The sequence below is a fragment of the Rhyacophila brunnea genome, unplaced genomic scaffold, assembly GCF_057557595.1.
Source record: "Rhyacophila brunnea isolate RB1 unplaced genomic scaffold, BYU_Rbru_1.0 scaffold_4, whole genome shotgun sequence".
NCBI classification, from domain to species: Eukaryota; Metazoa; Arthropoda; class Insecta; order Trichoptera; family Rhyacophilidae; genus Rhyacophila; species Rhyacophila brunnea.
The window spans coordinates 50,156,229-50,179,991 of NW_028233068.1; the positions used below are offsets into that span (position 1 = coordinate 50,156,229).

At 32.9% G+C, this 23,763-nt stretch overlaps 1 protein-coding gene across 2 annotated transcripts in view; it reads left to right on the plus strand.

Annotated features, from left to right (window-relative positions):
- The first annotated feature begins 5,076 nt into the window (after window positions 1-5,076).
- The window catches only part of LOC147067484 (uncharacterized), a 55,502-nt gene continuing 36,815 nt past the window's right edge, over window positions 5,077-23,763 (plus strand). The window contains exon 1 of one of the 2 annotated variants that reach the window (XM_085954107.1): window positions 5,077-5,413. In XM_085954107.1, the coding sequence (XP_085810233.1) occupies window positions 5,375-5,413 (39 nt within the window). In that variant the 5' untranslated portion in view covers window positions 5,077-5,374. The remainder of the gene's footprint in view (window positions 5,414-23,763) is intronic. The other variant, XM_085954108.1, reaches the window with a different exon arrangement.

Sequence of the window (23,763 nt, forward strand, 5' to 3'; positions counted from 1 at the left end):
ATCTAAGACATTTATTTTAAAACATTGATATTGTTTCATGTAGATTAAATACTATTTGATAATTATTATATACAGTTACTTACGTAAGTATATTTTAGTTATTCTATGAAATGTGAAACGATCTAAAGCTTTCGGCCAATTTTCCTACGCACAAATGAAGTTTTCATAAAAAAATACATCTCTGTGTATAATACATAACGTCATACAAAGATTACTGCGTTACTGAGCAAAAGATCATGGGCTAGAATCCCAATGACTTAAATTTATTAATTAGATTTTTTATAATAATAATTAATATATTGTGTATTTGGACAACCTGCCGTGATCATAATGATATTGATTGATGGAAAGAGAATTATTATTGGTACCTATTACATATTCTCTAGGTATTTCCTGGCACATGATTAGTGAAATAAATTTCAGAAGAAAGATCTATCGTTGTTTATGGTTATCTCGAACTATGCACTGAAATATCATTGACTGTATTAAAGATGTTTTTTCATGTGGCGCAAATCGTTTTGTATACAAGTTGAATAACATTATTGTCGGAATATTCTAGATGATTCACACAAAGGAAAATGATAATATTATTTTGTTTATGGAACCATTCTGGATTACTAAATTTATGAATTCATTTTAGTAATTATGAAGTCATATTGTTGTCTGATATAAATTGATTGTTTGAATCATTTATTTGGCATCGACTTTGTTTTTACACAACATTCAATACTTAATACATATTGGCTATTCTACACCAATAAAACATTGTGCTAAGTCTTATTTAAGCGATAATGTAGCAATTAGTTTGAAGAAATCAATTTGACAACAGGTATTATATATTAATAGGTACCTAATCAAAATTATCATTAATCATAATTATACTATTTTATTGTGAGTAATGTGGACCCACATGCACCGCAACTCGAAACAAAATGTGATACACTGCGGCAGCGAAATTTGGCTAATATAGCATAGTGAATAGTGATGCTTTCGGCTACCGCGAGATAAATGTACATACAAATACCGCATCTTGCGTTCGTTTATGAAATAAAATTGTATGTTGCATATGACCAGTAGTCACATTTTTTAATATTAATTTATTATATTATGTATGTACCTACCTAGGTACTTTTATTCTCTCAGCCGTGGCTCCCACAACGGTTGACAGGGGTCTAGCCTTGGGACCCGATATTAGGGGAGACCTGGCGTGGCGGCTCGACCAGCTAAATTAGATAGACACAGATTACGAATTTTCTCTCATAGAACAAAAGTTGCCTTCATCGGCGCTATTTTACTTCAAAAATATAGTTTTTTTACTTATTGAAATAATGTACAATGCAATTTGATGTGATATTATGATGATTTATATACTTACTCAAACGATAATTCACGTAAGTTAAGAATTTGCTGACTAAAATAAAAATGACCATTTATCCAATATGGTGTGGGGTTGCATGTTACTTGGTTACCATACAAGGAGGACTCGAACAGTGCTTCATATTATGATGCCGATTGCTGACAACCACCGCCATCTTTAGATTAATAAAGCCTGAGCATAACTTTTTGCACAAGCAACGAGTGGTCCACTTTTCAGCTGTCAAAATCAGATCCCAGATTGCTTGACATATTGATTCGCCCTTTCTCGTTTCAAATTGAATTATAAAAAATTCTCATATCAAATATATTAACTATCAGTATTATTTATAAATAATATATATTCCTTGTTGTTTAATTTAATAAAACGCATTTTTTTTTTAGTACATATTCCACTTTAATCAATTAATTAGGACCAGTTTCGTCCGCCTCAGAGGGACATTTTCAACTTGAATTGAAAGTTAACAAAATAAAATAAATATATATTCCTGTTATTCATCAGCTGTCAAAGTCAGACTAGTCCTTCACACAAAAACCGGTGGTAATATCGATTTCCAAAAAATATGTAGCATTGATCTATGCAATACATTTGTAGAAGGTGTGTTAATGCTAGTTTTGGTAATTTATCATGTAACTCATCTATCCAAATCAAACCATTCCCTGTGTGAACACGACAGACACGTCAGTATGAGCACTATATAGAACAATGACAGGTCATCTATAGATAACAACGGGAGGGGCGGAAAACATAGGACCAGTCGTTGTGAATGTATCGGCTTTTTGAGTCGGCAATGTGACAACTCAATAATTCAAATGTTTTTTTTAATCACTAAAAATACACAGAATACCTTTAATTTTATCTCGCGAAACCGTTAGCAGAATACCATTTGGGAAAACGCTGCTGTAGAACATCATCACGCTGCCCTTAACGTTAGCAATAGATACGGGGGCCTGCCAAAGATCATGGCCTGGATATGTCTAATTTGTACACACCAAATTAGTGATGTTTTCAGATTTGATATCGGTTACTAAATTGGTCATTATTAGAACTTAAGATTAATGTCGCTAATTAATGGGACTGGTTATTATTATTAAATATATAGCTGTCAGTATCTATTATCAGTATATATCAAATATCTATTTTTTAATTTATCAAATTATTCGACCGCAATAATAATTTCTCAGCGAGTTTACTGTTTAGATGGATCAGCAGATTGATTGGCGATATGAAATACGGTATCGCAATGGAAAATTAGTCGAATAATCCTTTCCCATAGTATCATATTATATTATGACTGTAATAATAAATAAAATTCACAAACTACTCGTATTTAAACCGCTAACTCGTTCAATATAATTATGTACTGGAATATAATGTTTAGGTATTACTTTTGACTGTATAAATAACGAATAATGATTTGTCAAAATGTCACTCGAATCTAAGTACCTGGCTCGTAACTATCTCAGTAGATAATATGTACTGACATTGTATTTATACTATTGTACCGATCGTTACGCTGCAAATAAAACTCGCTCCTGTATACATCTTCGACTTCTTCATCATCATCCTCAACACCATAACCCACACATCGAACACCACAGTGGGAACACCAACAGTGGTGACACCTACAACTATACCTGGGAGTGTACCTCACGGAAAATGGCGAAAAGAGCTCACTATCCGAATGGGAATGGTTGGAGCAACACTTAACTCGATGCGAAATGCCTGAAACTCACGACTGTACGTTTGTATTCTGATGGTGCTGCTTTACGCTAGCGAGTCATAGGACCTTACAAAGAACATAAATGATTGCGGTGGATACTGGGTATGCGGTGGTATAATTTTAGGAGTAACGAAGAGATAAGACGCTGTGAGCGAAGAGACAATGTTGGACCTGGCTCGGCCACCTGCTGCTGATGCCTTAAGAGAATTGCAACCTGGTTTGTCTGTTCATCATGAAAGCCGGATTACTGCATCCTGGAAGGCTACCAAATACCATCCACGTCGTATATATAACGGAGCTACGGGATGCTAGCATGACTTGGGAGGTGCTTGGAGGTGCCGTATGGTGTCTATTTGCTCCAATGACATTATTAATGGACAATGCATTAAATATAGTAGCTAGCAAGTAAATTCGCGCATAGCGATATTCGCACATATATAGGTAGACGTCACGCAATTTCCATTATGCGATATCACGCATCGAGAATTTATAGCAATATCACCTTTATTGTAATGGCATTAGAACAGTGTTTCTAGTATCAATGTTCATTTAAGCAAACCCGTTCGAACCGAACCATTCAGCAGACCCGACAAAAATCATCGGGAATTTATAGCAATATCACCTTTATTGTGATGGCGTTAGAACAGAATATGCCATTCGGCAGACCAGACAAAAAAGTGAGTGTCATTTTTTTCCAGATGCTTCACCCATATTAATGTCATTGATTTGCTCCAACCAAGGGGTGGACATGGTGACAGTAACATACAGTGTAGGTAAATAAATAATTATCAAAATGACAATAGGACAAAAAACTTTCAAATGAGATGATTCTGTATGTGCTTTGTGTCCATCGACATACTAATGGACGCAGAATCTGAATAAAAAAGGACTCTCGTAAATTAACCTACTCATAGATTCTTGGGTGTGCTTATACGAATTTCATTATTTCATAAACAAATAAATACAAATTAATGTAGTTCAAAAGTCTAATTAAATAAGTCTAAATAAATTATTGCACCACCGCATTCGTGTTTTGACATTATTGCTTCTCTATTCTACTAACTTACATGCATAGGTACTGTTAATCTACATGCATATTATATGCAGTTTAAAAATTAAATCTACATACAATGTTTTTTGAAAATTTTCTTCCATACCATTGACCGACTCTGCTAACGTGTCCACTTTAATATTTATATGTGCTTATAATTACCTACGTGGTTGCAGCCATGACCTATTCTGGGTACGAACTGTTTCCTCGTGTCATGCCTATCAGGCACTATTAGTAAAGGTTGCGAGACTACTCAATGCGCTCCCCAAAGCCATAGACATTTTCAGTGATGTGCTGTGTATTTTGTTTTACTGTATAAAATTGTTTATGTTTTTTTAATTTTTTTCTTCTTCTCTAATGTGAGGGTAATATTAACTTGTTATAATGTAAATCTCATGTTGTGAACGTCCTGAATTTTGATTTGTTTTCTTAAATTAATAAATAAATAAAATAATATGTGAATGGTTTATAGTGGTTGGTAGTGGTTTTATTTTTTGTGATATTCGGTCAATTAAAATGATGTTATAATTTATTATTAATCATAGATGTTAAATTATAAAAAAATCTTGAATATATTTCCAAACATGTAATTATTATGATTATACATTGACTGATGTGTAGAATTGTTAATGAATGAATAAAATAAAATACAATGTTAACGCAATCGATAGCTTCAATGCCATTTAACTTTTCAAATTAGCATCACTTGTGATGTAAAACCACTTCACAAATTGAATTTCATCGGAACTAAATTGAATCATCGACATATCACTTTTATTTGAGAAATGATTACATATTACAGAGTACATACAGTTGATTCTGAGCAAGAAAAAACGCTTACGATAACGAAATATTACTTCCAGTTTTTCTTTCCGAATAAAAGCTTAATTATTAGTTACGCTTTCCACCGCCAGGTTAAAACCGTGTGCCAGTCTGCATTACATTTTCGCTGAAAGCGGACATGATCGGTTAGTTCCCGCGAATTTCACACAGTTAAAAACTAATCTCAAACTTTATCAATCTAACTAAATAACGTCATTCAGCGATAACTCACACGCGACAATGTTGATACGGATTTAACTTAATTACGCGTGTTTTAAAACTGTGCTTTTGTAATGTTATTCTAGTGGCAGTGTTATTAATCGTGTTAGTTTACATTATGTGTAAATCTGTTCCGGTGATGTTGTGATTGAGCATATATTAAAAATATCTGTTATATATTATTATGCTGACATGTATTCTGGAATTACTCTGGTTTAAACAGGTAAACACAACAAAATAGCTGGTATCATCATCATCAATATGTATATTGTTTACCATTAGTATGTTTCGTTGAATATTAGAAATTCCTGCATAATAGTAGGTGAGCCTGCAGTGGCGAAGGGTGGAGGTAGGCTGTGAAGATCCGCTATAAATAGTGAACACTAAACTTTGTCAGTCATACGTTTTTGTTTTCATTGAAATAAGACTACAATTTACAGATAGTGTTGGTTAGTTTTTAAAATTCAATGAAACCCTGCGAAAACCAAGCCATAATAGATATTAGTAAAAAAAAATACTAGTCTATCTATAAAAAACCTAAAATTATGCAATTAAATTATACAAAAGTTTGAATATTTTATAGATATATGTAATGATATATTATACCTACTTTGGCTTACGCAGGACTTCATGAATTTAAAAAAATTAACCAAAAATATGTATAATATGTATTCTTATTCCAACGAAAACAAATAAGTGTAAATGAAAAAGTGTCCACAATTTTGTCGTATCGCCCAAAATATACTAAAACTATTATGGTTTGGTTAGACAGGGATTAATTGATTGTTAAAACTGACCGATACTATTTGTAAATAAATTGTTGTCTTAGTTCAATAAAAACAAATACGTATGACTAACAAAGTTTAATGTGCACTATTTATGGGGAATCTTAACAGCCTACCTCCACCCTTCGCTACTGAGGTGAGGTGATGAATAAAATATTTTTTTTTAACTTTTAATCTAAGATAATAATCTTCTTCAAATCTTTATACTGCACGACAGGTGATATTAATATAATTTTACAATAATTACTACAATATATTAATAAATACGTATATTATCCCATACACTCTTTTCACAATATTATTATTATATAAACATAAATACTTCCTACAGACATATTTTATATCGTAGTGATCTTTTCTGACTTTTGTTTTATTTGTTTACAAACAGCACACGCTACGTGGAGATATCTTTTTATCTACGTATATACAGTAATTTAAATGCTTTAGCTATCTAAATGCCATTATTACATATTTCAGAAACGATTTTTGGAGTTTACGTGGTGTAATCAGAAGAAGATTTCGTCTTTCCTCATTGTGTTATTATACAATATTAATTAAATACTTTCCCATACAGATACGGGATTGATTAAAACACAATACGTATCATAGATACATTTACCAGAAAGTTTATGTTTTATTATCCTAACTATAAATACTGAAAATAATATCTAATCACGCCCCCCCCCCCCCAGCTGTCGATTTTGCCCGATGTCGTCGCTAGGCAGGGTGTCATGTGACCTTCTCAGAATTTTTGGTGTGCTCATTATTTGATTGAGCAGGTGTTTAGTTCATTTATATTACATTGTAAATCGACATGCGATCGTTACAAAATTTAAGATAACTCCAAGTTATACGACCATCAGAAGCCGTCTCTAGCCTAATCCCCAAAAAGAGAGTCAGTTTAGTGGATGTTCGTATTTAATGACCCATCCGACATTAATTTAATTATAATAATAAAAAGGAGAATTTAAAACTTTTCTTTATTTTATGGAAAGATTTTTAAGAAAAAAAATATGGAAGAAGGTTTGTACGGAGGTCGATTTTATGCAACATGGAAGTGAAGCTAAAGAATAGATTAATAAGGCTAATAATTAAAAATTCAGGTCATTTCGCATTGCAGCCTACATAGCTGGTTGTATAGTATAATTTGTACAGTTGTTGAAAAAGTCACTACAGTTTATTGAATATCAATGATTTCATACCCTGGCGACCCTCATAATTTAATACGTAAGGCAGTACTCTCAGGCCGGGAATTCTGAGTGCAATCTCGGCGAGGTTAAAATATATACGATTGTTTGTTCCAAGTTGGTTTATGATTGTATCATTCATAACGTTTTTTCACTGTGTATTTGGAATTAAGAAATTTACTTTTTGAAATAGATTGAATAGTAAATAACTATTTCTCTTAAAAAATATGTTATCAAACCTCTTGGAGCCTAAATCTATACAGGGCTCTAGAACTGTTTAAAAATTATCTGGGTGGACAAAATATACCCCGATTTTACATATAGGAAAGCAGGGGAAGTTGAATATAACCTTTATATATATATGGACAGTGACGTCCCTAGACAAAATGCCGCTCCTGGGCAGCGCCATAATGCCGCCCCATTTTTAAACAATATTTTTTAATATCCGTGCTCGTTTCGTTTCTGGTCACCAAAGACATCGAAGGGCAACGGAAGTAAACTAGACATCGCGAAACTGACAAAAATTAAAGTCCTCTTAAACTTTTTAAGCTAATTAATACAATTTGTTTCCAACCAGTGAGCTGAATTTTTGAAAGGAACGATATTTTCGTTATAAAGTACTAAGTTTAGGGAGTTATTTCTATATATACCAAATGATTTTCTTCGGTTTGCCGCCCTTCAAGTAACTGCCGCCCCCAAGCGACGCTCAATCTGCCTACCCCCACGGGACGTCACTGTATGGAGCCTAAACATAATAAGAAAGTGAGGCTAAAAAGAATCCTGGTCATTTTCATACAAACTGTGAAGAGATAGTAGCAGTTTGTTGATATTGCATTGGACAATGGCACGTGAACAAAAACACAAAAACGTGGATTTATAATCATTGAAAAATACAGTAAGGATGGTAAGTACTTGAAATTGTCAGTAACTCTTGAGTGTGCCATCTTATTAAAACGGGCGCCTCGTGCGCCTGTTGTATAAACCAGTCGTCAAACAACATGAAGCTTTTATTTTTCAATAATAATTACCTATTATGACATTCTATTAATCAACAAAAGATTGATACCTACATCTCAGACTTTTAACTATTTTTAATCTGTTGAAACAATATTCTGTAATTCTGTACCCACATAGAATATTTAATATTGAGTGTCCATGCTTACCGCCCGATGGAAAAGTTTACCTAAGAGTATATGTAAATATGTATGTAGGTATGTAGGTATATACGTTTTGCAGTAAAGGTTGCGCAAAGAGTGTCAGTGGAGGGAAGCCATTTATTCCGCCAGTGTCCGAGTGACCCAAATTCTAATCTACACTAATTCACTGAGCAGGTGTCATATAAAGAAATGCAGATAACTTAAACATACTTACCTAAATTTAAATATGTTTTTAGACTTTTCACTAATATCCAAAAAAATACGACAGATATTTAATTTTATTAAACAAACATAATTTAAATTAATGTGAAATTACCATATTCGTACTATGGAATATATTTAATGGACCCCCGTGCAGAGTTGAGATTACCTTAAGAGATGTCGTACATACTAGGAAATGTAAATTAGTTCTGAATTCAAATCAAACATAAAATATGAATTATTAAAATCCAATAAAATAATGTTATTACTTGATTATGGTTAAATCTACACAATATTGTGTTTTGTTATACCTAGGCACGTGAGACTGCAGTCAAAATTCGAATTATTATAGTTTTTTTTATTCCATTTTAAATTTTGAGTTTATTTTATATTGACTCCATTGCGCTCAACACTGAATACAGTGAGATCCAGGAGGGTTAGGCAGGTCATGCGTCGCGTTGCGGCGGAAAATCATAAAGGACGGCAATTACAAATTCTGAAGGCAGTTGCAGTTTTCTATGAAGCGGGCAATGCTGAGATATTAGTTTAAAAAAATCAAAAGGGGGTCTCCAAACTTGTCAGCGCCTCAGATCTGCACGTGGGTACCTAAAACCACCACTATTTGAGAGTGGATTTCGTGAAAATGCTCTAATCGTCAGTATTTAAAAAAAAAAATCACTTTAACACTTTCGCATACAATTTGAGACCAAAAATGAATGGGGACGGCATTCTAAGTCTGCATATGGGCGGCACTTTACCTAGGGACGACACTGACTAATATTCACAAAATGTAATATATTATGTCACTTAAAATACATATCGCGCAAAAAGGGCTATCTTAGACCAAGTTGAATTCCAACACACATCTTCTGATTGCTGGCGAATACTATAAAAAAATCATTTATTTCCAAAACTGATTGCTGCATTCTTATTTATTCTGTATAGTATGAATTCAATATTGTGACGTCAAAGTTAAAATAATATGAACTTATCTATGAATATAATTTAGTAATTTAATTACAGCGATAATAGTCGTGATGGATTTTTAAAGACCTTCAGATCTTAAGAGAACTTGCTTACTACAATATAGGTATTAAGCCACTTGAGCCAGTTACTTAACGGTTACCTACAAATAAGAAGAATTCCATTGGACCCAAAGTTAACATTAACTGAATAATTAATACACATTTAAATGAAATTAATTTGATATTCAGCGAAACCAAATATTTCATATAAGTATATAATATTGTCATCTATCTATAGTATATCAGTTCTTTAACGACAAAATTCAGTATAGGTATGTATAGGATAATATTATTGGGCAGGTTTACTCGCGCATAGATAGATAGGCGAGAAGTTGTAAAGTAACAGTGTTTATATCGAGACGTAGTGTTAACAGCAATGTGAACCAAAATAGATCTCACAACCAATTTGTGAAAGTGAGTTCTATTTCTTGGGCATTCGGTTTGACAGGCGACTTAAAACAAAACCAAGATCCTACATTCCTGACTAGACTGACACTTTATAATTGGATAGTCCAAAGTAAGATAGAAATATTTATCCAGTATACATTTCGTTTACAGTCAATCCTTGTTGGAGGCTGAAAGTTCATCCATCGTATTAAAAAAAAAAACAGCGCTTGAAATGGATTTTTTCACGAACTGGAGCGCTAAATAATATTCTAAAAATATTAACATATTTATCTAATTATACGTATATTTTATAAAAATAAGTGTGTTAGATTGTTGTGTTATATGGCCTATCTAGCTCAGATGTTCAAATAAATTTTTCCACGAGACGAAGCGATTATTTTGAGGATTTCATGTACCGGAACGGCGCTCCAGTGCCCTCCAGTCCATTTCGAGCCATGTAAAAAATAAATAACTTCATCCACAAGTTTTTTTGTTTTTGATAATTAAAACCGATTACAACGTCTTCTCTTGGTGTAGTTTTCTACCGAAAGTTGGCGACTGAATTGAAGTAGATGTCCATATCCTGGACCTGTCGTATCTATCAGACCACTGACGTCTTGAACGTTCAAACACATTTTTTGATGTTACGTATATAAGAGAATTATTATTTAGTCCACGCGTTTACTGTCCTCTACCATTGATTACCATGGCCCGGACTAATAAGTATCAAGGCCATCACTATAATCAGGCCGTGGCATGAAACTGTAAATTTTAATCGTTACGTTATCTTGTACTTTGAATTCAATATCGTAAATACCAAACGGTGTAGAAAATGATGGTTGTTTCATATTGAGAAAAATGGTAATACATCACGTTATAAGTTAAGCGATAACTAGCACTACCATCGGAACAATTTAGCTCCTAACTATAGATGACATTACTGAGTACGTATGTTTGAAAAATTATATGTCCAGTTGTCTTGGACCAGTACCTTCGTTCATACGTTTCTAGTCCATAGACTTTAATACACCTAAAATTAAAACCTGAGTACCGAAGTGTGTGTGAACAATAGTATTGTACAAGTATAGAAAGTTTAAATAACTTTTTTCCAACACTAGAATATTAATAGATAATATATATAAAAAATATATTTTTAGAATATAATACATCATTTTTTTATGAAGCGTACACTCTAGCTACGCTCCGGTGCACTCCAGTTCATTTCGAGCCCTGCTTTTTCTAATAATTATGTAACTATATTAATTCTATCAAATATACTCACATGCAAGTACATATTATTAATATTTAAATCAATATACACTCACTATACTGCCTTTCTAAGGAAGAAGGCAGTAACTGACTCTCACACACTTTCGAGATAAATGACATAACGTGTTTTTTCTCAAACTTTAGTACTGTGAATTAATAAAAATCGGTGGTAATTTTTATTAGTAGGATGTTAAAATACAAACAAAGTGATAATAAACAAGCAATAACTGCAATGAATAGGTGCAATTACTGCCTTTTTGCTAAAAAAAAATATAATTTTAGAAGATGTCTATTTTTTCACTAGGGATTTTAGCGGTAAATGACTAACGGTATTTTAGTGATAATACTGATTTTAAAGTGAACAGAATATATAGCTTTCAAAATTACCTAACGGATGACATTCATCTATTTCTAAAGAAAACTAAAGAAGAGTCTTGACATATTCATTGAGAACCGACCAGGGAGTTTAAAAGCAGGAAAACAAAAAGGGTATCTTTCGTCGAATGAATTCCCAAACCTAATTTAAAAAGATTTATATTTCCTTACAAGAAAGAACTTGACTTTGATATCTACTCCCAATCGAAATATATGGTCACCGTAGTGTTGGGATGTTTTATATGTGAAATGGTGGAATGAAGCAAGTCGTCAGCTGAATGCAAAACTATTCCAACTTACTTTTGAAATTTTTGAGGAGAGAGTTTTTTAAAACAACTTACTGAAATTATTTATTATCTTTATGGATAAATGGATGCATCATATTTTAGTAGGATTATTGATGAAAAAAATGGTGTATACGCTTGTCCATATAAATAATAAATAGCTGAAGTAGGCTGTTTCAAAAAACTCTTCTGCAAAATATTTCAAATGTGAGTTAGAATAGTTCTGCATTCAGCTGACGATTAGTGTCCAAGGTAAGAATATCACACCAAAAAAATAACAGGCATCAAAATATTCATATTAAATCAAAAATCGATACATCTGCATGATATTCTTAATTTAATTATGTAGTAATAATTAATATTATATAATATATATACCAGTGGCGAAGTGTGGAGGTAGGCTGTTAAGATCCGATATAAATAGTACACATTTAACTTTGTCAGTTATACGTATTTGTTTTCATTGAACGAATACTACAATTTTATTTACAAATGTTGTTGGTTAGTTTTAAAATTCAATTAAACCCTGCGAAACCAAGCCATAATAGATAATAGTCAAAAAATACTCGTATATATCTATGAAATACCTAAAATTACGCCATTAAATCATAGATAATTTTGGATATTTTATAGATAGAATAATATTTGTATACAGTATGGCTTGGTTGAGCAGAAAACTGACCAACAACATGTGTAATACTACTAGGTATTCTTAATTCAACGAAAACAAATAAGTATGAATGAAAAAGTGTGCACAATTTTGTCAGACCGCCCAAAGTATATTAATACTATTATGGTTGGGTTTAGGCAGGGTTAACTTGTTTTTTTTTTAAATTGATCAACTCCATCTATAAATAATTGTAGTCTTACTTCAATAAAAATAAATACGTATGACTGACAAAGTTTAATGTGCACTATTTATGTCGGATCTTAACAGCCTACCTCCACCCTTTGCCATGGATATATACGTAACTTGGAGCAGCGTAAGAAATATGAAATATTTGACCAAGAGGGATTTCAACACACAGCTTTAATTTTTCGGACAATTGATTATTCATTAAGCAAACCAAGTGGTCTTCCTGCTGATAATATATAATTCATACGTAACTGAGTATGTTTTCAAATTCCGTTAACTCTATCATCATTGTTATCAAAATATTAAATTCCTGTGTATGAAAATAAAATGTAGATTCCGCGAACCGACACTGTAAGACGTGAATACCGGTCAATGCGCTTAAAATCAAATCTCTTCTGCTTTCGCCAAATTAAAAATATTACGAGTATCATCATCATAACTAGAAGAACAACCGCCAATGGATGCATGATTCCTTCAACAACACTCACTATGAGTGTATCTTCAAATCGTCCACTTTTAAATTCAGTAGGTATCTTCCCCAAGAATACGGCAGTTTTCGTGTATTTAACCTCCGGCGACTGAATTGTTGGCTATCACTCTCTCTATTCACAGTCGTTTCGATGTATCAACACACTGCCGACTGAAGAGGAAAGCCGATACATTTCACGAATGGTGCTACCTTTCCGCCCCTCCCGTTCTCTATGGATGACCTGTCATTGCCTGTCATTGGTGTCATTATTAATAAATAGTATGGAAATGGACCACTCGTTATGCAAAAAGTTATGATCAGGCTTTATTAATCTAAAGATGGCCGTGATCAACATCATCAGGAATCTAACCCTGAACACCCGGCAGTGGCGAAGGGTGGAGGTAGGCTGTTAATATCCTCCATAAATAGTGCACACTAAACTTTTTCAAGCATACGTGTTTGTTTTCATTCACATAAGACTACAATTTACAGATGGTGTTGGTTTATTTTTAAAATTCAATTAAACCCTGTAAAAACCAAGTTTTGGCTTTTGTCGTCGTTTCACGTCGTGATCACGTCGGGCCCGTTTAATTATGTCGGGGTCACCACTCAGTAGATGATGTGGAGGCAGGTGAGTTGATTGAGACAGCGGTGTAGATGTATGTAGATGTTTATTGTATTGGTGCAGAGTACAGAGAGTTACACTGGTAGGTAGATGTAACCGAGATTTGTTTGTGTTGATGATATTATTGAGCTGAGAGACTTTATTCGAGTGGAATGACGTTGACTATGTCGAGTGAAGAACCCGTGACAATAGTAGTGCCTCTCGTGACGGATTCGATGAGTTAAGTGAGGATTCCTGCATTGTCCTTCCAATTATTTATACAAATGCAATAGGTACCTATTACAAGATATATTGTCGCAATTACCAATCATAACAGACCCTACTGATCTAGTTATGATCGAGGAAATGCATAGATAACAGTAAAAAAATACTCGTCTATCTATAAAATATCTAAAATTATGCAATTAAATCATACATAACTTTGGATATTTTATAGATAGAATAATATTTTTATTAGAATAATTTATTTTACAGGCAGGGCTTAATTGATTTTTAAAAACTAACAAACATAATCTGTAAATTGTAGTCTTAGTTCAATAAAAACAAATACGTATGACTAATAAAGTTTAATTTGCATTATTTATGGCGGATCTTTACAGCCTACCTCCACCCTTCGCTACTTACCCCCGATATGGCCCAATATATATATAAACCAATGCTGTACCCAGGTCGCCATAATATGATGATATATGGGTTTGTATTGTTTGGTTTCCTTAAATATTACTTAGGTAGATACGAGTATAAAAAGCTTATTTTAAACTTTAAGCTCGTATCACTTGAAGCTACGCAGGAATAATGATAGGTTATTCGGCAATCAAATATTTTAGAGTTTCAATGAGGTGCGAACAACACACTCGAATATGTTCATACATAAACATAGGGATTAAATGGTACAGAAATAGAATACTTAGGTATGTATTGTAGTTTCAATAAATGGCAGCGAATATTTCATTTTATACGCATTCACCGGGAATCGCTATTACTTACTAGCGCATGTATAATTTTATTTTAAAGTTTACCTTTTATTATCAATTTTTTAATTTTTAATCGATATATCGGATTTAGTTTCTAACCAAATTTAATTGGTCTACACTATTTTTAATAATATGTTAAATTATTATGATATCAACTTAACGTTACGAGGTAGGAAGAATATAACTATACATTTTGTATTTATAACATTAAACTTGTATGATGTGATATTCTACTGCGTACGTCACTTAAAGCCCAGTACAATGCTTTACATATTTTCATAACAGTATATATTATATATTACAACTTTCTTTGTTGATAACTTTACGGGTTATTTTTTATTTGAATGGTCAATTTTGGTTTTGGTTTTGGTCCATATATGGCTGCAGGTGAAAGTTATTGTTTTTAATGAACCCCACTTTTTGACGTGTTTTTAGTTATAATACGCTGAAAATCCTGTAAACTCAGGCTTATAACTTGAAAGTCTTGAAACTGATTGGAAATTGAATGTACAGATAACAGGCGGCTCCAATTTCACTATTTAACTATGTGACCTGGCATAAAAGGACTATTTAGATTTCTAATTTAATGCAACCGCTGTCAGAACCCTCATTTTTTTAGAAGGATTGGTCACATTGGGAAAATCTAATTTTGGTTCTGTTCCGGTTCTTTACAATAAATATACCTATATGTAACATTACCTACATACCAAGTTATGTGTATATTGTATTTTAATTATATGACCATCTACTACATTTTGTATTCAATTCAATTTAAACCATTCGGTACTGTTCGGTTATACCGGAGCCAGCGGAAAACGCATTTTGAAAATAGCCGATAAACTGGATTATTTGTTAGGTTAACCTAACCAAACCTAACCTAACCTAACCTAACCTAACCTAACCCAACCTAACCGAACCTAAACTAACCCAAACTAACAAATAATCCAGTTTATCGGCTATTTTCAAAATGCGTTTTCCGCTGGCTCCGGTATAACCGAACAGTACCAACCATTCTTAACATCACTAACACTTCGATTCGAAATTTCACGATATAAAATAGTATAAAAAAGCATATTCCCCAAACGGAGAACTTTGCTGAAAATTTACGATCGTCGAATATAAGGAAGTACCTACGTTTGTACGAAAAGCAATTCAAGCCAGAGAGGAATTTGTTTTCTGCCTCTCAATAGGTAGGTACATTTGATAGCTTTTGCGGCGTTCAGGAAATAAATAAACTTTAATACGCGGGTACGTACTACATACCATAGGGACTCAATCTAGTGCATTGTCAGTGTGTCGTTATTGAGCTCATTAGAGCAGCGCTTCCCAACCCCTTTTGCTCCACGAATTATAAAATTTTCTTGATCATATAACAGGAATAAACTAAACTTGATACAATTCTTTTTAATAGACAAAAACGAAGACGACAGTTTACATCACTGTCAAATTTTAGTTTTACCTAGTTTAAAAAGTATAAATATAAGCGAATGCAAAGAAAACCTGAGATTTACGTGCTTGCTCTTTTTAGTATTATGACCCGCCTTTGTATCTACAGAGATCCGAAGTAGGTATTTTGTCTGTTACGTTTGTAAAAATTTTATCGGTTTTTTAGCAGTGGGGAGCATTTTTAGCTGTGGTTTAGATATATGTAGATAGCTACGATGACAATTCCTAATACAATGCTTAATCACTGTAATTCTGTCAAGTTTAATAATTAAGATATCCAAATAAATGATTCTTGCGCAACTTCTCTTCATGTTTCCACAATTGAGTATTATGCAAATCAGCGCTCGAAATGTAAAATTTTACGAACCGGAGCGCTCGATAATTTTACGAAAATATTACCTAACATTATTATCTAATTGTATATGTATTTAAAAAAATAAGTGTGTTAGATTTTTATATTATATGGTATATGTCGCTCAGAGGATCAAATTAATATTTCCACGAGACGGAGCGATAATTTTGGGGATGTTACGAACCAGAACGGCGCTCCGGTGTGTTCCGATCCATTTCGAGCCCTAATGTAAATGTTTCTTGCGTAATGTTCTCCCGGTTCTGTCACTGGGACCTCTCTCATCCTCTTCAAGGAGTGCATGAGTGATGATTAGTGGTTACCAATCCCAGTTATAATAAATCCTGATACTTTTGTGTTTCATTCGATGCTTGAAAGACCTGCTTGTAATAATTTATAATAAAGACATTTTAAATGACATCATCTGTCTAGCATCAACACAATAAACAAGACTAAATATTAAAAAAAATCTTAACGTCGACGTCATCGCAGCACACTTAGCGTCTCCGGAAACTTCTATGTATCCAGTTCGCCGTATCATACTTCACCGTGAAATGTTGTATCGGAAATATATGGGTTATCCCATTCGCTGCGGACCTTTTAATTAATATTTAATTACCACATTTAAATAACATTCTTATTATATCTAATGTCCACCTGATGGGCAACGCACCAGTTGCGTTGGACGCAGTGAATCGGAAAGACCGTCCAACCTCTTTGGGTCGTATAGTACTGACATAAAATTCATGTCTAAATAAAACACGGTTCTTGTCAGTTTACACTTTACAGGAAGCCAGCAGCAAACAAATTTTGAAAATAGCCGATGTATTGAATTATTTTTTACGCTAGGCTACGTTTGGTAAGGTTTTCATTCTTGGATTCACGAATTTAGCCAAAATTATGAAAATTGAATTAACGTTCATATTGAATTGGAGACCGTATAGTACACGGTCATCTCTTTCAGATAAGAAAGCTCACGGCAAACTGTGTAACGGTGAAATGTTTTACGTACAATTTACATGCAACCCTGCCTTAGAGTGAGCTTATAATGGATTAGGAAAATGGTATCTACTTAACTCACTTATCTGCATATTGGATTATCACTATAGTCATTCATTTAATACTTTTACTGCTTCATTGAGTAAAGTATTATCGTGGAATTTTTATCCAGTGTCACCTTGGTTATATATTACATGTGAAATTCTTCGTCTTATTCAATAATTTGGCATCATTGGACCCCGACTAGTCTCCACTGTTCAGCCATGGAATGATATCTTATTAACACGAGTTGCCTCTTGTGAATGAGTAACTAACCAAGGATTCTTCTGTCTTTCTCTCGACCATGTCCAATCCTAATACGATCATAATATGGGCCTCCACAGAATGGATGTCTATATTAACAGATTTTGTTTTTCAAAAGAAATGGATGTTAGCCACTTACTCAACCTATTAGGTCCATACTCTGACTCATACACAAATTGAAAGTGTACTTACCAGACCCAGGATTCGAACCTGGGACCCACGATGATATAGGCCGACCTAACCTAACCAAGGATATTGAATACAAACATTTCTAATCTCAGAAAAGGTTAATAGGACTGATGATTACATTAGAAGTCGTTTCACATTCATTTTAATCATTCATCAGTCATCACATTTATCCTGTAAGAATTAAATAATTGTAAATGAGGCTCTTTTGTACAACTTGACAGGAATATTTATAATTTATATGAATCAGTTAATTAAATATAAAAACGTAACAGTACATATATATATATATATATATAAATATACGTAGACAGCCTTTTTTATAAAAAAAATATGGTAAACAATGTTATCAACGCAGATAATATTATTAATTTTACTAAGTTTTATTTCATTAAGTTCACCACCAGTTCTACCATAGTTTAAAGTCTTTAAATTTTCTGAAATCGGTGTTAAGGGCTGTACTTTTAAAAATTACAGCACCCCCGTATTTATAATATCAATCGTTTGGTTGTGGAACTCGATACCATACTAAATATTACTAGTTAGATAGGTGTTTTAGGCTGTTTACCACTGTTCACCTACATCGCATATTCTCTTCGTCTTAAGTTTATTCTTACAATTTGATTCGTACACTCGTATGGCGTATATTTGTTTCTATTATTTTTCCGAGGCTTTAACTGCGACTTACTGTCATATCGCCTTTTCTTATCTGGTAAAGGATCCGCCAATCAGGCCCTCCCTCTAATTCTGTTCAAGAATTTTATAATTCTACCGAGGTCTTCCGTTCTACCCACCGCCAGGGCACCTATCAATTGATCGACATTCTTGAAGATATCCGCAATTCGCAGCTGTACTCTGTGTCGTTCATATTGAGGAAATTGTACTGCTTTTCATTGTGTGTCCTGTTCTGAGTCTCAGAATCAGCTTAAGCTAATTTCTCTTCAAAGGAGACTCCACAAACCAGGGCACCGAACGTGGGGATGGTAGAATGGACTTAATCTATTTCCCTTTTCGTATAGGCGTATATGATGTTGATGATTGCATAACAGTATATACCTACTATAATATAGTGACGAAGGGTGGAGGTAGGCTGTTAAGATCCGCCATAAATAGTGCACACTAAACTTTGTCGGTCACACGTATTTGTTTTCATCGAAACAAGACTAAAATTTCCAGATGGTGTTGGTAAGTTTTTAATATTCCATTAAACCCCTCGAAAACAGAGCCACAATAGCCTACCTATAAAATATCTAAAATTATGCAATTAAATCATACATAACTTTGGATATTTTATAGATAGAATAATATTTTTATCTGTTATAGTTTGGTTAGGCTTAATTAGAAAAAATGAACCAACAATAATTCATGTAATATGTATTAATCCAACGAAAACAATGAAAAAGTGATAAAAAAAAAGTGTGCACAATTTTATCGTATCACCCAAAATATACCTAAACTATTATGATTTGGTTTAGGCAGGGTTTAATTGATTTTTAAAAACTAACCGATACCATCTGTAAATAGTAGTCTTAGTTCAATAATAACAAATACGTATGACTAACAAAGTGTAATCTGCACTATTTATGGCGGATCTTAATAGCCTACCTCCACCCTTCGCTAATGGTGTGTCGTATTGTTAGCCTTAGTATCAGCTTAAACTCATTTCTCTTCAAGAAACTCCACAAACCAGGGCACCGAACGGGATGGTAGAATGGACTTACTCCATTTCTCCGTTTCGTATAGGCGTATATTATGATGTTTATAATTTAAAAACAGTTCATACTATAAGATATACGTCATAGAAAAAATTTCTTTTATAAAAACAGAGCCTTCTTATAGTATTATAAAAGTGATTATATGATTAAATTAGATGAAAGCAAAAAAGTAATGTTTGAGGCTTTCACGCTTGTTTTTTTTATCGTAATAGATTTTTGGGTTTCCACCGTGTTTACTTCTTCCTTCTTTCCTCAACGTCAGCAATTGCCGAGCACTCGATGGACACAGGATACAAATTTGACTTTGAAACCAAGATATTGGGTCGGAATAAAGGATATTTCGCACGATTGGTAAAGGAGGCCATCGAAATCCATAGAAACCCTGAAAATATTCATACGGATGATGGGTCAGGGTTAAAAACGTCATGGCTTCCGGCGCTATCAGCAAAATCTAATATTTGAGGCGGTATCTCTGGTCGTAACGATTGACACATTTCTCTGAGCAATGTTTGCTCTTAGCTAATCGGTTTCCTTTTGACATTCTTAGAGCAACGTTTACATTTATATACGTACACTACACTTCATCATAAAACATAGCATCTCTTGGTAATGGCCTCTGCAACTAGCCCGAAACGTCGAGGAAAGAAGGAAGAAGTACACACGGTGGAAACCCAACAATCGATTACGATGAGAACGTATCAATCAATCATGGCATGTCATCAATGACTGCCCTATACTAGAAAGGGAGCGATGAACTCGATGTAGATAGCATAATCATGAAATTGACATCCAAAAGCCTCACGAAGTACTAAGCAATAGAACTACACAAAATATTTAATCCTGGCCATAAAGAAAATTAAAGAACCTAATAAGCCCCACAATGGCAACTTTACTGTAGTACCGAATAAGCTATTCTGGTTGCAAACTGCATCTAGTTATGAACCATATAATTTAATCTCTTAACTTAACTGAGTTGGCGAAATTTTATTTATCACTTTGGGTTTAGCGGCCGACTTCTCGTCTGTTAATAGGTCTGTGATATTTAATAATGGGTCAACAAAATCTATTTCCGTTTTGTTTCGCACACTGACCATTCCTACGAATGCTCTACTCTGAAACTCAAGATGAATGCATGGTGCATAGCACTGGCGAAGACTCCATACTAGGCGATTATTTAAAGCCTACCTTCTTAAGAAAAATATTTTTTAATTGCATATTGACATATTTATATAATCCCTCGATTATTTTATATTCTATAAAAATAATTTAATTTACCAACGACAAATGTCCTATAATATATGGACATGTATTATACAGATTACAAAACAATCTGCAAAGGTTTAAAGAAAAATATACCACAGCGCGCCATCTATGAACTGTGATATTTTTTCGTATGGACTTTACGTCACGTAACCTCAGTCAGTCTATCGAATTGTATAAAATATGGTAGGCTCCTATCGCAGAGCTTAAAACCTTCGCGCATAATATTGTTGTTATGACTGCACTTTGTCCAAAATAATTAATAATTTAAAAAAAATCTAAGGCGTTTAATCGCGTATTATTAATTTTAATTTTAATTTTTTAATTTTAAAAATAAAAATAAATTTTATCTAATGATTTTTTATGTGTATAATGTTTTGAAAAATACGTAATTTATACTCATCGCTCAATTTTATATCGTCAGTGAGTTTTTGAAATTTCATTGAATTAGTGCATCGTCGTTATTTATGTGTACCTATTAATTAATAGTAATATCGTGTTATCATCTTATTTCCCGTAAGTATACCTGACAAGTGTGCTCTTTTTCTCAGATCTCCAAAGCCTACCTCTTTCCAAAAGTCACCCTTCGCCACTGGTGCATAGGTATAATATTATATTTCTGAAGACATTATTTTCAATAAAAACTGGATTGTACCTTCATGTATGTACCAATACCTAAAAGCCATCATCGTCTGTATTATGCCAATGTTTAGGTGAATCCCTAAAATCAGTAATAATCGTATGTCCTCACAATTTTAACTATCTATTCTGTATTCAATATTAAATATTATATTATACTTAGAATGCATCGCGTTTTCACTGAAATATGTTAACTTCAAAATATCTTAGAAACATAACTATTAAAGTAACGTAACTGTAATACGTTAAATTTGCTGAGGAAATTAAAAAAGTTCAGTAAAAGTTTTCTTGAAAACTCGTCGGGTTTTTGTTGAATTTCCACGTAAAAATATAAAATTGAAATTTACTATATCTGTACATAAAATGGTCGGATCGATGCAACTTAACTAGCAACATTTAGCCAAAATAATATAGATATGTACAGGTAAATTTGTAATGCCACTACCTATATTATGTTGGTTTAAATTGTCACGGCCACGAACACATCATCAGTAGGTACTTAAAGTTTTAAACAACCACGATTTATAAAAAAAAAGATGACATAGTAACCATATAATTGAAAATAGACTTTAAATTAAATATGTATAAAAATTCACTCTAGTAAAGATATTATATTATAAACTTTGATATAAGAAACCGTTGCAAAACATACATAATAATATTATATAAGATATCTAACTCATTTTTTCTTAGAGTCGAGACCTTTTTTAGCTCTCCATACCATTTCTTTTCTTCAATACAAAAAAGCTTTTTAAGTAAGTATAAATTTTAATACAGCAGCGTTTCTCAATTAACTTTAATTACGTAACCCTTTTATATTTCGTACAACATAATGGAACCCCTTAAATATTTTAGCGTCGCACGAAAAAACAATTTTCGTCACGATTTTTTTTCTTCAAGTGTTGAAAAAGATTCATATTTATTTCCACAGTAGGTAGAGATCCAAAACTGTAATCAGATGAATAAGAGTGATAATATTTTGTCACGAATTTTCCAACAAGATATACAGTTTCGTGATATTCACAAAATATTTGTTTAAAGTACTCGTATAGGTATATTATAATATAGATAATATTCTAACTCTTGCCTCAGTTTAAACATTCTTAGAATGATTTTATCTCGTGATGCCACGGAGCTTCTGAATCCAAAAACATAATATGATTGACTTTTCATAAAATTAAAATCTGTCAGCTTTCGAAATGGAAAATGTTACGAACCGGAACGCTCAATAATTTTCCGAAAATATTAACATAGTTAAGTATCAATTTTATGTACATATGTTATTAAAATATTTTTTGTTATATGGATTTTCTAGCTCGGATGGTCAAGTATTTTTTTTCTACGAGACGGAGCGATAATTTTGGGGATTTCATGGACCGGAACGGCACTCCGGAACGCTCCGTTCTATTTCGATCCCTATAATCTGGACAGCTTTGTCTAGCATTTTTTTTAAAGTTTTATTGAAATAACTTTAGTTAAATTCTAATGGATCTATTCCATTTGAGCCGAGAGTGATGGTGAATATTGGTGAGTGCGCGTAGTGCCTGAAGATGCTGAAATATGAAACTTCGGTCGCAAAAAACAACTCGAATGGAATAGTACAAAACTTAAATCCATTAGAATTTAAATTCAAATTCCATCAAGTTCTCGGTCGATTATTAATTTTAGTTACCTAAGTAAATTAGTCTTACTCAATTATTTTGTCAATATCATAATTATCTTACTTAAATTAGCAAACCCTCACTGAACCCATTATTATAACCCATTTGACTAAATTTTGGAAACGTTGTAACATATTGTCACATCAATACTACAACTAGATAACGCTGATTTGGTTATTGTTGGTAAAATTGAATTTAAACTTTTACCTGATTAACATAAATCTATTACCATACCATAATTATTATTTAAAATAAAAATGGAAAATTGTGCTTGTCTAATTGGGAAAAAATGTTGTAGATACGTATATTATTTTATTTAATTTATTTGTTTATTTAGTTGCATTTAACATGTTAACGCGCGTGTTTGAACACGTACCTAACCGAAAAAAAATCTTTTTTTTAAACGGTACCTACATGTTCA